The 18756-nt window shown below is 41.8% G+C and overlaps 3 protein-coding genes across 7 annotated transcripts in view; 1 reads left to right on the plus strand and 2 right to left on the minus strand.

Moving 5' to 3' along the window:
- Positions 1-2265, minus strand: part of nfkbie (nuclear factor of kappa light polypeptide gene enhancer in B-cells inhibitor, epsilon) — a 7796-nt gene extending 5531 nt beyond the window's left edge. Inside the window, exon 1 of the mRNA XM_025057103.1 lies at positions 1714-2265. Coding sequence (XP_024912871.1) covers positions 1714-2039 — 326 coding nt within the window. The 5' untranslated portion in view covers positions 2040-2265. The remainder of the gene's footprint in view (positions 1-1713) is intronic.
- Positions 2266-2285: 20 nt separating this feature from the next.
- Positions 2286-18742, minus strand: drc5 (dynein regulatory complex subunit 5). Of its 5 annotated transcripts, none has more exons than XR_003050191.1 (10): positions 18333-18742; positions 17939-18080; positions 17453-17602; positions 17307-17383; positions 16994-17187; positions 16350-16909; positions 15520-15969; positions 14047-14257; positions 5537-7070; positions 2286-5426 (listed from the first exon to the last, which is right to left on the minus strand). XR_003050191.1 is itself a non-coding variant. In XM_025057097.1 (10 exons), the coding sequence occupies exons 5-9, from the start codon at positions 17148-17150 to the stop codon at positions 5422-5424; spliced, it is 1383 nt and encodes a 460-aa protein (XP_024912865.1). In that variant the 5' UTR covers positions 17151-17187; positions 17307-17383; positions 17453-17602; positions 17939-18080; positions 18333-18742; the 3' UTR covers positions 2286-5365; positions 5398-5421. The 5 variants fall into 5 exon arrangements, 4 of the variants coding, with proteins under 4 accessions (XP_024912865.1, XP_016889087.1, XP_008311243.1 ...); XM_025057097.1 differs by lacking the exon at positions 5537-7070 and having other exon boundaries at positions 2286-5365; positions 5398-5426; XM_017033598.2 differs by lacking the exon at positions 5537-7070.
- Positions 5400-10105, plus strand: tmem151ba (transmembrane protein 151Ba). The gene is made up of 2 exons (XM_008313020.3): positions 5400-5633; positions 8361-10105. The coding sequence occupies exons 1-2, from the start codon at positions 5433-5435 to the stop codon at positions 9795-9797; spliced, it is 1638 nt and encodes a 545-aa protein (XP_008311242.1). The 5' UTR covers positions 5400-5432; the 3' UTR covers positions 9798-10105.
- Positions 18743-18756: the final 14 nt, after the last annotated feature.

Consider the following 18756-nt stretch of genomic DNA (forward strand, 5'->3'; position numbering starts at 1 on the left):
GTGTGTGTGTGTGTTTCAGGTGTGTGTGCGTGCGTGTGTTTTTTTTTTAATTCCTCTCAGGTGTCTACTGTCACACTGTGAGAATGAAACCATGTGTCCCCAACCATCAGAGGGCAGGAAACGAAAAGAGGTCACACACGTACGCACATCAACATCTCCCGCACTAACTGTACCAGCCGCCGTAACACGCAGCTCCACCACAGTCATCCACAAGCTGCTTCAACGCTGGAGCAAAGTGATGACACGGCAACACTGCAGATGAGTGTGTGCCACAAGTAGATCTACTGGTGATGCAGTGTGTGTGGGTGTGTGTGTGTGTGTGTGTGTGAGGGGAGGGAGGCTGACATGTGTGCAAAACGCTGCAGTTTCCTTCACTCAAAGTGAGACTCGAACTGCAGCAAAAAAAAGAAACAAAAAAAAAACACTGTTAACCAAATGGGTTTGGGGTTTTTTTTTTTGTTTTTTTTTTGGACGTCCGGTTTGGTTAAAGCCTGAAAAAGAAAGAGTGAAAGAAGAAAGAAAAAGCAGCTGCTGGATTATGGGAAACAACAATAAAAACATACGCAGACCGTGCTATCCTGATCAACGAGTTCTCTTGGATCAAAAGCACGCCACTGCGCTGCCTCACAGCATGTGCTTTGTCTGAGCTGCATGGGGAAGTCCAGGCCTATCTGTTTCACTTCTGTTTTCTGGCTCAGAGACGCCTCGCAGGAGTGGATCCACATTCATGACAAGGACAAAGTTCATTCACCCCCACGCCCCCCAAAAAAAGTCTGCAGTATCACACAGTAATAAAATCCCCGTAAACCCCCGAAAACCTCTGCCACCACACTTCGGTGACGACGTTATTTATTTAGCATTAGCCAGAAGGGCTGCGATCTTGATTTTGCACCAACAGCCCATTATCCTGCAGTTTCTCTCTACTTAACATCATGAATATTCTCTGCTCCACTCAACACGAACATCTGATACTTAACATCATGAATATTCTCTGCTCTACTCAACACGGACATCTGAACTCTGATTTACATCACACATGTATGCACTTGCGGTGAAATATAGTATTTACTTCAAATACTCATTGCCTATAACTAGGCAGTATTGCAGTAAAGTGGCTGCATTTTTTAAATTTGTATTTTTAAGAATTCAAAAAATATGTAAATAAAAAAAAAAAGTTGTGATTCTTTCTGTATTTCCCTACACTCCTGGGTTAGCTAAGAGCCGAGACAGTATAGTAGATCCGAGCACAAGTGTCTGCAAACTAGTACAGTGTGAGGCTCAGGCACAGAGGCATTAATTATTAACCACGTATTTCAATGATTTAGTTGTTGGGCCTGTACTTTATCTACGGTGCTAATTCTGTCAAACAGGGAAACATAAGATCCTGGAAAATGAGAAGCAGTGATGTTGAAAACCAGGCGGCACTTATCTGAATGGATTATCCATTATTATGAAAGATTAAATTTTCCTTGAGAGAACAGGGCAGCTATTGTGAGCAAAACGTCAATCAACACTGTTATTACCATTAATGGTAATTATACAGCAGAAAAATCACCGGTTCATTATGATGACACTTTAGAAAATGCATGGGTTATATTTTCAAAAATATGTTGACCTGAAAACTATACATACCAGAGCAGCGATTGTTTGTTTTTTTTAAATGCAATAATTTTGTGAATCGCAATTAATCAAGTGAGCCATAAAGAAACTTACGTGTCTCCTTCCTCAGTGATGGTGGTGAGCAGGTTCTCCTCCTGCTCCGACAGCTCAGAACTCTGTGTCTCCTGCTCCTCCTGGACGCTGGAGATCTCACAGCTCTGCACCAGCTCCGATAAACTCTCCCCGGTGATGGACGAGGAGCCGTAGGCTGAGTCCAGCCGCTCCTCCACGGCGGAGAACTTCTCCCTGGGCCCACTAATGTCACCAGACTCCTGGGGCTCTTCAGACTTCAGGATGGATCGGTACGAGTCAATACCCGAGTCCGTGCGGTTCTCTACACCAAAGTCCAGGGAGTCGTCTTTACAGCCGTGGCCGGACATGGTGGACGTAGATCTGTGGGTTTCCCCCCTCCTTCCCGAAGGACTTTGTCGGCTACTGGCGGTAGTCGTCGCCACTCGGTGCCCGGCGATGTGACCGGACTCCGGGGAAAGCCCTCTGACAGACAACCAAGGAAACCACCGCTCCTTTTCTTGAAACCAGAGAGAAAGCCGCTGAGTTTCATTCCACTTACAGATAATACGTTCAACAAACGATTGCCATTTGGCTCTTTTTTTTTTTTTTTTTTCAAATCTCTATAATCTTTTTCAAGCTCATCACAGAGTCGGTCGGCAACAGTCGGGGGCACCGCGTCGTGTGGGTATCCGTGAACAGCGTGAGCTCCAGGCGGAGGAGCAGCGGAGGAGCGACGAAGGAACTGAGGAGCTGAAGAGTCGAGGAGCCGAAGAGTTTACCCGAGAAAGGCTGAGCTGTTTTTGACACACGGGGGAATCCCCAGTGCGCGTGGACGTCAACATGACGCGGCCACGCGCGCAAACATATACACACGAGGAACACGTCAGGGGAAAGTGATGACTTTCAAAATAAAACGTCCGAGAGTAGACATCCGGTTTCAAAATAAAGTACAAGAAATAGCCGTTAACCGCAAGGAACTGATTTACGTGTTTGCTCAGTGAACGTTACTTGAATAAATGTTAGTTCGTGAATTTATCAAGGTACAGGTACCTATCTTTTTTTTTTTTTTGTACGGGGAATTTACAATTAAGCGCAAGGAAGAGACGTGATTCCCTTTAACATTTAAAAACTGAAGTCCAGGGCAAACACTGAAAGTACTGTTATGGTTTTAGAAGTGACTAATTATGTATTTAAAAGGCTTACGCCCAAAAGACTGTTTACAACTGCAACTATTCAAACTCACAGTTCGCTCAAAGTTCACGCAGCTCAGTCCCTTCATAAACAAGGAAACAGAAACAGTACAGGAAAAATAAACAGTGCACACAATGAGCGAAGACGCAAAGACTCCAAAAACAGTTAGAGGACGTGCGAGGCAACAGGGTTAACCACCTCTCCACAGTGTTGCCACCGGATATAGTGATAGTATTTTAAATTCTAATAACATTTACAAGACACAGCAGACACACATTCATTCTGGAAGGTGCAAAGCCTTGCTATAATTAAAATGTGTGTGTACGTGCTTGTATTGTTGGTTGTTCTGTGTGAATGTATGAGGAAGTATTTTTTAGCTTATGTTTGGACAAATGTTTTTGTCTTTGCAGCTAGAAGGAAGTGTTTTTCAAACGACTGAAAGTGTTGTTCATGTGTTCTGACTTCTCTGAACCTGATGCCACACATTTTTAGATTCGTTTTGATGTAACGGATGTAACAAGGCAGAACCGTGAACTTGCTTTTCTTTGGTAAAAATCTATCATGAATATAAAGTAAATAAATATCAAATGAATATAAAGAGACCTTTGCAGCAACTTTCTGGGAAAACAGTGTTGCCAAAGAGTCCAAGTAGAAAATGAACATGTGCTATTTCTGGATATTTATTTTTCATTTTCTTTTTGTGACTACGAAGGCTTTTTAGACCCAGAGTAATTTCCTTCTTTATTGTTGTTGAAATTGAATGATTTTTGCTGACGCCTTATACAATTTTTTTTGTATTTTGTAATTTTCTTCTGTTGTGTATAACTTTCGGTTAAATATAAATATCTTTTCAGAATCATTAGGCTAGTATTTGAGCTGAAGTCTGAGCTAAAATCATTAGACTATGCTATAAATCAAATACTCGAGCGTCTGAAATTAAAACTATGTTGTGTTGATACCAGTGATACCAGTCATTAAATCTGTCAACATTACCGGATGCCTTGTTTTGTTTTTCTATTTTTGGGGAAATGTTTGTTGCGGTTTGGCCGTTAGAGGGCTCACTTACACAGCAACCGCTCTCGGCTTTTAGAGATCCAACATAAATTTTGTCCATAAAACAAAACTGGTTGTCACAGAGAGAGAGACAGAAAGAAGGGGAGGAAGGGAGGGAGAACTTTTCTGCTGCCAAGACCTACCATCTGTTTTCATGTCATCTAAGGTTATGTTTACTCTCTCCATTATATTCAGGCACTGAAGTCCAATGTCTGTACAATGGCGTTCGTGCCACCGTTGCATAATTAATGGGTTTTTTGGGTAAACAAGCATGCACAGATGAGCGGAATGAAAAGAATTTCTCTACGTAGAAGCTTTATCTTTCGATCACTCGACAGCTCCCGTGAGTTCAGCTGAAGACAAAGGTCAGTTCAGGTCAATGTGGTTGTGGTGAGATTTCCCGTCAGTCAGTCAGTCTTTGCAAATCAAACAGGAAAAACACTGAACTGAGTCATTATTAGTCTCAGTCTGAGGATTTTCAGATGTTTTCACTTTCTGGAAAAAAATATTACACCAGAAATGACTAGAAATCCTCAAAGGTTTGAGATGGTTATAACAGAACATTTACTTGTTTAGGGATAAAATATAATAATAATAAAATTACTCAGGACTGACCATGACATTAATGCCAATGACCTGAGACAAAGGATTGTAGTGATGGTTTTAAGTGATTTTCCAGTGCACGTCTGATAGTTATTCCAGAGTTTTTACATGTGTCTTTTACTAGTTTTCTCTGGTTCCACGACCCCTAAAGAGTCTACGCAGGTACTGCAAGGGGCTAAGGAAATTTGGTTTAAGTTATACGATTTATATATCTTTATATTTATATATATAATGGCAACAATAACGACATTAAACCAGGGTTAATATGAAACGTTATTTTAAATAATGGCGTATTATATATCGTCTATGCTCTCTCTCTCTCTCTCTCTCCCTCTCTCTATCAGTTTGGGTTCCACGGCCTGTAGAACAATAACGTTCATCAATGCAATATATATGTGCAGTGAATATAATATACAATAATACAGGTTGTTTACGGTGAGTAATAATAATATTCAATAATAAAGAATGAACTAATGTCTTCACACCTATAGAGAGACGTGTTTGTGTGTGTGTGTGTGTGTGTGAGAGATACCGTCATTGTTGTGATGGGGTTGGCTCCTCACACACGTGTCGCCTTTTGTCCTGCTGCTCCACAGCGTCACTGCTGTCTGTGTGTGTGTGTTTGTCTGCGGAGTGTGGGAGCAGAGATCAACCTGACGGTCCTCACCTCTCTCCCCCCCCACACCCCCCAGCATCCCTTCACCCAACAGTGTCCTCATCACCGACCCCATCATCTCTCCACGGGAGGAGTCTGGCTCTGTTCGGCGGGTCTAGTCTGGCACAGTGACGGGATTTCCGTTTGAGTTTGAGTCTGCTCACCTGGAGGATACTGATGCTGATGCTGCTGCTGCTGCGGATGCTGCTGCTGATGTTGTCTGCGGGATGGTGCTGCTTGTAGTCGCTTCACCCTGTGGATGATACAGACAGGGATTCTCGGTTATGTTTCAGCCTCACTCGGAACCCCCCCATCCCACCAGCAGATCCACCCATGCACCGGGTTGTGCACGCTTTACATCACCATGTCTCCAGCATCGGCTGCACCGGTCAGTGAAAGCACCACCACCGCGACCACGGCTGCTCTACCCGGAGAGGAGACGGAGAGTCCCCGAGAGGAGGTACAGAAACACCGGCTGTTTTTCGATTAACAAACCATTACAACAACGGCTAACAGCTTGTGTTGAAATCACAATGGATCACAATATAACGATGGGATTATTATGGGATGGTTGGTTTTTTTATGTGAGTGAGTGTGAACGCAGCATTTCTGAATAATTCGTCCGAACACGTGTGTGCACGTTCATAATTGTCCGACTATTGTTTCCACTGGTGTCCAAAATAGGGGTTGTGGCTTCTCTGCATGTCAAAAAATTTAAATAAAACCAGTACAACAATAACAAAGGAACAAAGAAACGAAGGAAAAAAATAAAACACTTTAAGGATTACTTTCTCAAATAATCCACTAATGCACGTTCATCATTGTATTTACATCTTCACGTTCACATTTCATCTGAAAATCATAGCGGTTTTAATATTTACTTCTTTTTTTTTCAATTTTTAGTTACTTTGACAAAGGAGAAAATAAATGATAAATTCAATACATTTCCTTTTTCTTCGTTTGCTTTCAAACACAGGCCTTTTGTCCACAGAGCAGAAGAATCTTTTGTTGCCTGGGTAATGAAAAACAACAGTTCTAAAATAGCTTTCACTTCCCAGCTACTGCGCGAACCTGCCCTACAAACACACGTGTCAAACAAGTTACAGATCCATTCATTACTCACGGGGATGTTTTTTTTTCTGTAAAGTCGCTGATCCTATTATGTCAAAAGAAAGTGCCCAAGAGCGTGAGAAGCTTCTCTCTTGTTTTCGTTGACTTTAAACGGTCAATGAATAGTAAATGTTAAAAAATGACTTTGAACTGCACTTTGTGTTTTAAAATGTAACCAATCAGCAAGATGGTTAGCCGCCAATATAGAAAAGAAAATTATATTAATTGATATTGTTAAGGTAAAAAGAAATTCATAAGGTAAAATGGTTGTCCAGTATTTAGTCAAAAACAAAAAAAAAATTGCTAAAGGTTAGCCATGACAAAGAAATTAGCCAGATATGAGACTTCAAAAATATTTAAAGTTAAGGAAAATAGCGAGATGAGCTGAGAAAAACATTTTCTTTTTCAATCTTGAACATTTCATCTCTTTAACGAACTCAATGTTAACTGCATGTCATATTTTCTAACTTTAAAAAACTGCTTTAACAGACAGTGAAATGTAAGGCGAGAACTTATTTATTATTGTTGTGCAGAGCGTTCCCACTGCTACTGAGTAAATGCTCTCATCTGCAGTAGGTTGACTGCCCCCTGGGGTGCAGCCCCGGGTTGTTCAGGGACTTTGGGACCATGTGACCAAGGTGTGGAGGATAATTATGAGGAAATAGCATCTATTATTTATGCTAGCCTGTCACCAAAAGAGCACAAAGCCGACACCCCGGACTCAACACATCCATGCGGCGATGCTGGTCCTTTGACTGTGGTGGTCACTCATACGTCCAACTCTGACCTGTGTAGAGAGACAAAGAGGTTAAGGTTTGGTTCATCATCGGTCACCTTGGCACTAGGTCAGCTCTAAATCTTCAGAACACTTGCACAAAACATTCCTAGCCTAATCTTTTAAACGAACGTGGTTATAATCCGTCTTTCCTTGCGTGGCTTTTGGATCTCTGCCAGGTTTGTGCAGCAGTGATCCCAGAAGGCGGGACTGGTTCTTGATGTATGCACCGGGGGCCCGCTGTGCCCAGAGGTGATTAAGGATGGCACCAGCTCTGTGTGGCCAAAGGAAAACACCGCTGTGTTCTAGCTGGCTTGACATTAAATGTGTGTGTGTGTGTGGTTAAGACTTGATCCTCCTTTTTTTTATTAATTCTCACCTATCATATTTTGTGTAAAGACATTAACCAGGCTGAACATAACATTTAATTTAACACATGCGTTTGAAAAAACAAGGTGTCCCTCATTTTTTAATTGTCACACATTAAAAATATCAGCTGAATTTAACTAAAAGTGGGTAAAAAAATAACTAAACATAGACAATACTAAACACAAAGAAACAGCTATTTGTCAACAGATAAATATAAACCAACAACAATAGATAAATGTTAGCTTTTTAAACTGCTATCACGACGGTTTTCTGCCACGGCACGGATCACGACATTAGCGATTGGCTCGCAGCTCATGCATAAACCACGTAAAAGCACTTACAGTGCAGTCAAAATGTCTTTTGAATATTTTATTCGGGGGAAACCGCTGCTTTTTGAGTGTTTCTAATTTTATACGCACTTCTGTGTTCACCCATTGAATCACAGTTGTTTCAACCAATCAGGTGTCTCGCTCCTCGAAGAGATAATCTGTTTTTAACATTGTAGATCTTTTTTTGGAAATGGAAGAAGCTTTTCATTTGAACACCCTCTTTACAAAGTGATATTCTTGAGGGTCACTGTTTATGATCTGATTTAAAGGAAAAAAGAAGATAAAGCATGACAGAAGGCAGTGCACATAAGTTGACCTCTTGAGTGATTGACCGCTGCACTATCCAATAGGATCCTGTCCTGGCAGGCAACGTTGATGTGTCAGTCAAAACCGGTGCTTGAGTTGTGTTTTATTTTTTATCTAAATAAAATGATATAATTAATTGACACTGTTGGCGGAACGGAACTTGGCATCACTTCTGTCGAGGCAAAGCACTTTGCGAAACCAACTTCTGCAGCTGGACTTGATCCAGTTCCTACATTTGGTCTATGGTTTTGTTACACCATGACTTTCTGCTGACTTTTTTTTTTCTCTCCCTCTGCAGCAGCGACCTCATAAACAGTCCCTGTCTCAATCCTTGTGTCAGGAGACACACTGGAAATGTCTTCTTCTGTCCCTGCTCATGTACGGCTGCATCGGGGTGATGGCCTGGTGCCAGGTGACCACGGTCACACGCCTCTCCTTCGACAGCGCCTACAAGGGGAAGTCCATGATGTACCATGACAGTCCCTGCTCCAACGGCTACATCTACATCCCTCTGGCCTTCCTGGTCATGCTCTACGTGGTCTACCTGGTGGAGTGCTGGCACTGCTACGCCAAGAACGAGCTGCAGTACAAGGTGGACATGGACACCGTGCTAGAGCGCATAGAGCGCATGCAGCAGGCCACGCCCTGCATCTGGTGGAAGGCCATCAGTTACCACTATGTCCGGAGAACCCGGCAGGTGACGCGCTACCGAAACGGAGATGCCTACAGCACCACACAGGTTTACCACGAGAGAGTCAACACCCACGTGGCAGAGGCAGAGTTTGACTACGGGAACTGCGGGGTTAAGGACATCTCAAAGTACCTGCTGGGTCTGGAGAGCTTCCCAATCACCCGGCTGAGGTTCACAAAGTGCTTCAGCTTTGCTAGCATCGAATCGGAAAATACCTATCTAACCCAGCGGGCCAGGTTCTTTACGGAGAACGAGGGTCTGGACGACTACATGGAGGCTCGTGAGGGAATGCATCTGAAGAATGTAGACTTTAGAGAGTACATGATTGCCTTTTCTGACCCCGACCACCTTCCCTGGTACCTGTCTCATTCCACTTTTTGGGTGGCAGCTGCTTTCACCGTGTCCTGGCCTCTGCGTGTTCTGATGGAGTACCGCACCGCCTGTGTACACTACCACGTAGAGAAACTGTTTGGCTTTGACTACGTTCCAGTGACACCCTCCGAGGAGCGGCCATATTGCCGACATATTCCTCGCGTCAACACCATTGACAGCACAGAGCTGGAGTGGCACATTCGCTCCAACCAGCAGCTGGTGCCCAGTTACTCCGAGGCTGTTCTAATGGACCTGGCCCAGCTCTCTGGAAACAGCTACTCTGTCTGTGGAAGCTACGGCAGCTACAGGCAGAACTGTGAACGCTGCCATCGGGCCATCAGCAGCTCCTCCATCTTCTCTCGGAGCGCCCTCAGCATCTGCAACACGGGAAGCCCACGTATCCCCTTCAGCGCCAGTCGCTTCTCACTGGGCCGCTTGTACGGCTCCAGGCGGAGCTGCCTGTGGAGGAGCAGCGAGAGTCTGAACGAGCGCTCCTGTCCCACGGAGAGCACGAGATGTCTGTCAGGGCAGCAGTCCGGTGAGGAGAACCCTCCAACCTATCAGGACGCTCTGCACTTTCCGGTGCTTATTGTACATCGCAACGAGGGCTGCCTCAACCACGACCACCAGTCCCTGCACAGAAACGGCTCCTGCGTGGAGACTTCACTATGACCCACGTCAGCCACAGCTGTCGGAGCAAAGACTCAATGACACAGAAAATTCCAGAAAAGCCCAGAGCACAGACTGAAAACACTTTGTCATCGTCCTTTAACTCTTAACATTTGTTGCATTGCCTGTAATGACCTGCAGGGTTGTGTCTGTGCAGTCGTGTCAACCTCCAGTACCAGAAGTTTACATGCTTGGCTAATAAGCGAGACAAGGAGCAGCAGTTTCCTTCTCAGTCTGGGTCGTGATTAGAGTCTGAAAACAGAAACTCCACCAAAATTAGAAATGACAAAAACACCCTCCGTAAGCAGTCGCAACTGGGTGAGTTTTATCACGTCAACAGATTATTCCCCTCCGTAATCAGTCGCAACTGGGTGGGTTTTATCACGTCAATTTTTTTCACTGTTCCAACAGAGGATTTGTGTTTTGTTTTATGTCCATTTCTTCTAAGTCTTAACGTATAAAGCAAAGCTCTTTTGAAGTCATTTTACTTTAGCTGCTGTGACCTCACACACACGCGCAGACCGGAGAGTTCTGATGAGACAGTTGTTTTAAAATACACTGTGGCCAGAACAGATACAGTAGCCGTCGTTATGGATAAACAGTGCAGTCACGTTTGTACTGTAACCGCCATCACTGCAGATCTGAGTCACAGGACTGTCCAGGGATATGAGTAACACTTTCTCGTATTCGGAGCCCGAAATAAGAGTTGACTCATTAATTGTGATTTGACAGAAACAAGAAACTCGTTAAAAAAAAAAAAAACTACCACATTTACGACAAGCGCCAAGTAATGTGGGGCAAGTCTTGGGGTTTCTTTGAGTCGGTTTCTGCAGAAATCCATTGGGAAAAAAAACTGGTGAATTTCCACTGGGTAAAAATAAATGCGTGGAACAGATGCTAAAATATCCACATCTCTCATAACAGCATGGAGGCGCTGACGCTACACTTGTCTGCTCACTAAATATAGAAACACAGTTGATGAATAATTTATCAGCGAGATGCTAAAGGACACGAGAACTTCACACTGACTCACTATGAACCGCACTATTTCCTACAACAAAAATGTCTGTTCAGCTGAAACAGTTAGCATTTACAGTCATATTTGGCAATACTTTGATTCAGCCTACCTCTTTTTTTAATTTAAGTGCCTAGTGATAGAAACTGTTACTGACGTGTATAAAATCCCAGGACTTCATAATCTCATCTCAACATCTTTCCACTTTAAAGAGCTAAAACCTACACACAAGAAAACAGCGGGGCCTCCAGATACGAGCTCCCCGAAATATGAGTTTACCAAGTTACGAGTCAGTAACTCAACCGATACGAGGAAACATCGAGTTACTCCATTTATTTCCACTCCACACCGTCTCACTCCCTGTCGCTCACTGGGTTGTTTTACCCATTGTTATAACAATAATATAAAATGTTTTCTTAATTATTATTATTTTATATTATCAATATATTTGTTTATATCTATGTTTTTGATGTTTAGATGGGGAGGAGGGTACATTTAATTATTTAATGGTATATTTCTGGGGGGCTGGAACGAATAAATTGGATAATTTGAATGCAATCGAGCTCCACTGGATAAGATTTTTTTTTTTTTTAAATGGTCAGAACTTAAATGTTCTGCAGACAAATAAACCAGTACTGTAAGACTCTGTGTTACAGCTACTGCTGCCGATGCATATCAGATAGAGGGCGGGCCATGGAAGATGCTAGAAATAGTCCAGAGCCTGGATTTACGACTGATACTGTCAGATTTAATAATATGACAGAATTACTTTAATAAGATAAAAGAACAAAACAAAAAAAAACACTGGATCTCAACTGAGAACATCTAGTTCTTAGTCAAGAAATGAAATAGAAAACACACACAAAAAATACCAATAATAAGAATAATGATAATAATAATAAATGCACGTTTTTAATGTTCAATACCCTAAATTCATAGACACACTGGCTGGGAGATTAAATTATTTCTTTCATTTTGAAACCCATTATTTGCTACAAAGAAGAAATGCAAGCTAATTATAGAAAGAAAGAAAAAATCCAAAACCCCCATCGTGTGGTATTTAATCAATGGCAGATCATTTTCCACCCATTAGAGTTTCTGCACAGCCAAGATCTTGAATGTGGTTTCTGATTTTGTGCAACTTCCTGTTGCAAAATGTCAATACTGTACCTGGAATTGTGAAAGATTAACCATATTCATTACATTCTACGTGTTGAACAGAGGGACCGTCTTTGTAGCAATACTAAAGAGAATGCACTGAAAATAGTCGACAGCAATTAACTGTGACCCAAGTCTGGCTTGTAACTGTTGGTGGAGAAAACACAGATTCTTTTTTTTTATGTAACAAAAACATTTTGGACTGAAAACAGTCTTTGAAGACGTTTTCATCCATGGAAACCCCTCAAACTCAGGATCACGTCAGACCCAGGTCTTTCTTTGACTCTCGACTCTTAAATTTCTTAGTTAGCGACACACTTCATCTTAAAGCTTTTAACAAAGATCACAATAACTGCACGAAGGGGGGGCGGGGAGTTGCACACACAGGATTCTGAGCTTTCATCATATTTTTAATCACCTGAGTGATTTTGGATTTTAGCCACATGCAGGTCTGACTGTTAAAAAAATAATATATCCAGTTTGAAACCTCAGTTGCTGGTAGAAATTACCAATGTGGAAAATGAGTTTGATAAAAATGTCCAACATGAAGTCCCTACAGTAACATTGTGTGTAAAATAATGTACAAACTTTTTGTATTCAGCACATTTTTTGTTAAAAGTGAACTGAATTTTTTATACTGTCAAATCATTGTAGAGTCAATGATGTAGAAAAAAAGAATAGAATAGAATAATATAATTTGTGCATTACCTTTAACACATTAGTACTTCTTATATATCTTAATAGATTAGATGTTTGTACATAGAAACCAATTATTATATCGTTAAATCCAATTATTTTGTACATAGAAACCAATTATTATATCATTCAAATCCAATCCATTGATAAGATGGATCATTTAAAGCAGCTCCTTCACTTTGATAGCAGTGGAAGCTAAGGCAGGTGGTTGGTATCAAAACTATGAATTAAAAAAATAATTTAAAATGGTTTCTTTTTTTATTTTACACTTTAAATGAATGTATAAAAAGTGTAGCCAAGTATGTAACCCGAAGCAGGAGCTACGTCCTGTTTCGGTTGTTGTGCAACAGCTACCGTTCATATTCAAATTTCTGTTGAAACTCTACATAGATTGCACAACGTTGGGACGGAAGCCTGTGTTTTTTTGTTTGTGTCTAAAGTGATATAAACATTTTTTTTTAAATGACCCATTTAGCTTAGCTAAGCATTAAGAGTATAACAAAGCTCTAAAACTATTATACTATAAAAGTACCAGAACTTACTAGTAATGTGTTACAGTAATAATTCAATAAATACATACAATACATAATAATGTATTCTTACACATTATATTCCTATTTCTTTATATTCCTGAAGCATTTTCCCTCTTTTTTTTCAGTCCTATGCTAGGATAAGCTAAGTAGCTGCTAACTGTAGCATCAAATTAATGCTCAGCTCGTGGATCAAATATAAACATTTTATAAAGATGTCCTGCGGCGCGGCGTTATTTCAAACCAAAGGACCAGAAATTGACCACAGAAATTTACGGTGGAATAAAAGACGCGCTTTACTACGAGGTTAATGCAGAAAGGACAAAAATACCATGTTTACTAGTTCAATGTTGACGTAACAATCTTAGTAAAAAAATACCATGTTTACTAGTTCAATGTTTACGTAACAATCTTAGCAAAATAAATGACTGACTGAATCCTTAATAATTTGAATTTTCTTTCCCTCCATGGCAACAGGGAAAGATTTTATCTCTGTTTTCATTACGTCATAAAAGATCATTCCCGAGGGCTTTTTGATATTTATGCCTTTTTTTGGTTGCTTATTTTGACTGTTGAAATAAAGGCATTGTATTATAAATAAATGAGAGGTTAGAAAGGCAACTGAGTGTCATGGGATTTGTAGGTGACATTAAACCACGCAGGTCTGTCTGTGTTCCAACACCACAACAATGCCTTGTTGTTACACACGGGCTGAAAACCAAATCTGTGTCAATGGAATGCAGCTCCTCATTAAACTGAAATGCTCACCACCGTGTGTCATAGATAAGTCTTTTGTTCACTGCATATTGACAAAGAAATATTCTGACACCTTCAAGACAGTCCAGTGTCCTACCTGTGAACTCCTGAGCCTCGTCTCTCATCTCGTCTACTTCCCGTCGCGCTCCTGACTTTTCCTGATCCTGCCTCGGTTCCGAACTCTGATTGGCCCAAACCAACTGAGTGATGGAGGAAACGATGTCCTCGTCCACCTGCGTCAGACGAAGATCACACTCAGTCAGGCTGGTGTTGTGACACATGGCCTCCTGCAGAGCTCTGCCTCCATCCTGCAGAGGAGAATAGACGGAGTGACGTCAGAGAACAAACATCAAGAGGTAGAGTTTTTGTCTTTGTCTTCTACCAAGTTGTGTGACCAGGGTCAAACATATCACTGGTCCAGGTCACTGCATTTCTGCTGTACATGTGTGACCAGGGTCAAACATATCACTGCATTTCTGCTGTACGGGGGATTTTTGATCTGATGCTGAGTTTAATCCACAAAGACACAGTATACACTGGATGATCTCAGAAGAAGAGAAAGAGAGAGAGAGAGCGTAAGATGAGGAAAATTCATGAGCGAAATAAAGACATACTCAGCTTCCAGCCATGAATAATTAATAATACTTTTAAATGGTTCATTCTGTTTACCGTGCTGCAGTCAGTTGACCTGTATTGACCTGTAGTGTATTTCAAATTAAACTTGTGTGAGTGAGGGAATGGATTCCAGTCACAAAGAAAACAGAATGAAGGGGTTTTATTTTTCTGTTGCTGATGTTCAGAGCACAGCCGCGCCGAGTTCCCAGCTACAACAAATCACACCAATAAGACCGGAGAAATCCAATAAACTTGGCCAAGGCATGGATTTTAATGTGGCGACCTATGAATCATAGGCTGTCAATCACGTTATTACCTGAGACCCGGCTCTGCTGCTCTGTCACTGTCAGAGTGGTTTTATTACGACCATTTCCATTTCTATATTTATTGTGGTTTCTGTCACTGTCAGAGTGGTTTTATTACGGCCGTGCACCACATGGCACCACATTAAGATTTCCATTTCTATATTTATTGTGGTTATTCCATCTTTTTATTTTCTTTCACTCCCTTCTCAATGTTATTATGTTAATATATTCTACTCTGAATATTCATCTTTTTGTGTGATTCTCTCTTTTCTCTCCCTGTTTTTTGTTTGTCTTTTATGGCCTGCCATTTAGCTGTTGTCTCCGTTTCCATTTCCTGTGTGGGATTAATGAAATTCTACCTTATCTCATCTTGACTAATCTTATCTTAACTCGTCCTGTCTTGGCTAATCTTGTTTTATCTAACCCTGTCATGTCTTGACTAACATTGTTTCATCTCATTTGTTCGGCCTAATCTTTTTTTCGCTTGCCTTGTCTTGTTTTGACTCAACTTGCTTCAAGTTCAAATAATGCGTTGAGTATGACAGAGATTCCTAAAAAAGGAAATTCATGTGAAAAAAAAAAGAATCACTTCTGCACCTTGTTTGCTGACTAATGTTGAAACAAATGTATTCCGGCTCTGCTTCACTCACCTCACCCAGGCTGTTGCAGGAGAGGTTGATGCTCCTCAGAACGTTATTTTGCCTCAGCGCCTCTGACAGAGCAGCAGCGGTGCGTCTGCCCACCTCGTTCCCTCCGAGGTGGAGGTGACGAAGGGTGCAGTTTCTCAGCAGGGCCTCACCCAACGCCTGGCCTCCCTCGTCTCTGACACGGTTGAGACGCAGATTCAGAGACAAGAGAGTGGAGTTGTTGGACAAGGCGTGAGCGATGGCTTTGGCCCCGTGGTCTCTGATGTGGTTGTCGCACATGTCCAGCTCCTGCAGGCTGCTCCTGCTGAGCAGTTTGGCGACAGCTCTGGCTCCTTTGTCACTGATGAGGTTGTGAGAAAAGTCCAGCTGCCTCAGTGACGGGTGGTCCAGGAGATGCTTCACCAGCAGTCGACACTTTTTATCATCAACGTGGCTCTGATGGAGTCTGAGAACCTGCAGAAGACAACAGGGATGAAAAAATGTTTTAAATTTTGATTTATAATGTTCTCACGGAGCCCAAAGACTTTTAGGTCCCAATCAGAAACTGTGTCTGTATTTGGATGGTTTAAATTTAATCCAGAAGGAAGTCACTAGTCTTAAATGTTAAATTGTTTTGGGTTTTTTTTTCTCAAAATATACTTTAAATAAATATGTTATACTTTTTTAGTCTGTGCTGTTTTTAATCAGAAGAAACCTGCGGTTTCACGACACCAGAAACATCTTTGAAAAAAAATGTTTTGTAGTTATTTGAATTACGACAAAAATCCAAGGTCCAGACTCCAGTGCTGGTGAAGATTTAGAGTGATAAGGCCACAGTGAGGACAAATCAATACCTTCAAGGTTTTACAGGACTCGAGGGCCGTGGCCAGTGATTCACAGTCTCGATCCGTCATCTCAAACATCTTCCACTCAAAGTTCATCCCACACTCCTTGACTCTGTAGACCACGTGCAGCTCCTCCAGGCGGCTCAGCTTCTGCAGCAGAATGCTGAAGTCAAAGTGGTCCATGGAGGGTCCCTCATACTCATTGTCACTCGCTACCTCCTCCTCCTCCACCCTCTGTGGATCCATGACGGGCGTCAACAGCTGGGAAACCCGCAGCCTCTTGACAAAGTCCCTACAGTGATGGACCATGTCTAGAAGGTTCCCTGGGTCCGATACATCAGGAATGAAAAGTTCGATCATGTTCTCCAAACTCCGCTCAAAGAACATCCGTTTCCAGCTGTGTCCGTAATGTGACACGTCACAGAGACCCCACAGCTGCTGGCAGCGGCGCTTCCAGTAGACGCCGTCGCCGATCAGGTTTGCTGTCACGTGCAGGGGCAGAGAAGGTGAGAGCCTCTGCTGGAGGAAGTCTCTTTGGCTGGATGAAAGTTGTTCAAAGAGAGGGTGTTCTGTACAAGGAATAATTCACAGAAGTAAAAAACAAAAACATGAACTACTTGACCATAGTTAATCAAGGGAAGGAAAAGGCAGACCTTCAAAGTTGTTTGCGATACTTTGCAGGCAGAGGTCTGAGAGACGAGGCAGCAGAGACAGGGTCCAGCATGGATCCTCAGAGATGATCGTTCTGGTCTTTTTGCTGCCTTCAGGAACCTTTGAGTCAGAAGCTGAAGGCAAAGTGGACTGTGGCATGTTTGCACAAGTTGAACTGAATACTTCTGCACTTTCCCTAGTTAGAAAAAGAAAACACTATCTTAATATCATGTTACTAAATAATATATTTTTTGAGGACAAATATTTTTTCCCACCTGAAAATACAACTACAATACATAAAACTATACAACTTACCTATAGTTGTAGGTATTGCTAAGCAGGACCTGCTAGTTCTTGTTAGCCAATCTGAAGCTCGCATGCAAATTTAAAACCTGTAACAAAACAAACTGTTCAGTAGCTTCAAAAATGTTTTTGTGCTTTTTGTTCTTATTTTTACTTACGTTTAGCTGAACTGAAATAAATTACTTGTCCTTCATAAAAAAGTGAGCTTCCTGTGGCGAACTGCGCTGCATGTCATCTGTTGTCATGGTGACAGAACACAACATATGTAGGTTTCACGTTGTTTAAGGGACTCTGCGTCAATCTAAATGCTACAGGGAAGAAAACACAAAGTAATTAGAATTTAATGGGGTTTTTTTTGTTTCAAATGTGCTCATAAAAAACAACACTAAAAATGATCATTTTTATTTTCATAACTATGAGCAAATATGATTCATGTGGTCAGATGGCGGGATTTCGAATTATCCTTAAACGCATCTCAGACTCGATACTAAAGTCCACGTGAATAGAGGATTTTTTTAAAATGACTCCCCCCTCCAGTAAATCTATGGCTAATGTGTGTCATTAAAACACAACAACACGTGCACAGTATATCACGCACCACTTTAAACGTGTCATCTCTCGCCTCCCACTCTGCTGCTTCGCACCTGTTTTGTTGTGTTGTTTGGACGCAGTTCCTCCAGCTCTGTGATCAAACAGACTCACGGCTGGTGTCCGAGGACCATCTGCTGTTTGTAGGGTCCAAATGGTCCTCACAGCAGGGCCGCAGCCTCCTCCTGCCACACAAGACTAAAGAAAATGCAGCAATAAATTACACATGAATTCACTACAAACCAAAATGACACTGCAGGTGTAGAATGTCGACTGTTGTGGTTCAGAGATCAGACAGAGGTGACAGAGTTAATGTAAACCATTGTTTAGAGTGGTTACAGTCCAGGACAAAGTTGATTAATTCCGAATATCCAAATCGAACATTTTATATTGATGTATGAATTAAATGTTCTAGACTTCATAATAAAACCATAAAACAATGATAAATACTTTTTTTTTTTAGTTTTTTACTGATCTGCAGTTGAAGACGTTTTGATTTTCCATGTACGTCAGGTGCAGTGGGAGCTGATTCATCACTGGCCTTGACGCCAACGGGAGTGAGTTACGCTGCTTCCTCTTCTGTAGCCCTGGAGCCTTCCTGCCAGGAAACTCCCAGGTGACCTTGCAGGTGAACAAAGAGTAGGTTAAGACAGCACACACTGTAAAACAGCATCAGGTCAATTCTAACTGCAGTGTTGGAGTGAAGTCTGACTTTTTCCCTCAACATTTAACAAAACTTAAGTTAAAATTCTTCTCGTCTTAGTATATTGTTCCAATGTTCCTTACATGAAATAAAACACATTATTTCACTCTAACTAGTGTATAGTAAGACAAGACGAATTATGACTCAGCGGGAAAAAGTCAGACCATCTTT

Source organism: Cynoglossus semilaevis, chromosome 7 (assembly GCF_000523025.1).
Source record: "Cynoglossus semilaevis isolate Cse_v1.0 chromosome 7, Cse_v1.0, whole genome shotgun sequence".
NCBI lineage: Eukaryota > Metazoa > Chordata > Actinopteri > Pleuronectiformes > Cynoglossidae > Cynoglossus > Cynoglossus semilaevis.

Bases quoted from the DNA above. Each gene is read 5' to 3' on its own strand.
- drc5 (XM_008313021.3), bottom strand. From the start codon at position 17,150: ATGCCACAGTCCACTTTGCCTTCAGCTTCTGACTCAAAGGTTCCTGAA. The intron at 14,258-15,519 runs GTGAGTGAAGCA...TCTCCTCTGCAG, and splicing joins CCTGCAACAGCCTGGGTGAG to GATGGAGGCAGAGCTCTGCA. The intron at 7,071-14,046 runs GTAGGACACTGG...CTCTCTACACAG, and splicing joins CGAGGCTCAGGAGTTCACAG to GTCAGAGTTGGACGTATGAG.
- tmem151ba (XM_008313020.3), top strand. From the start codon at position 5,433: ATGATACAGACAGGGATTCTCGGTTATGTTTCAGCCTCACTCGGAACC. The intron at 5,634-8,360 runs GTACAGAAACAC...CTCCCTCTGCAG, and splicing joins CGGAGAGTCCCCGAGAGGAG to CAGCGACCTCATAAACAGTC.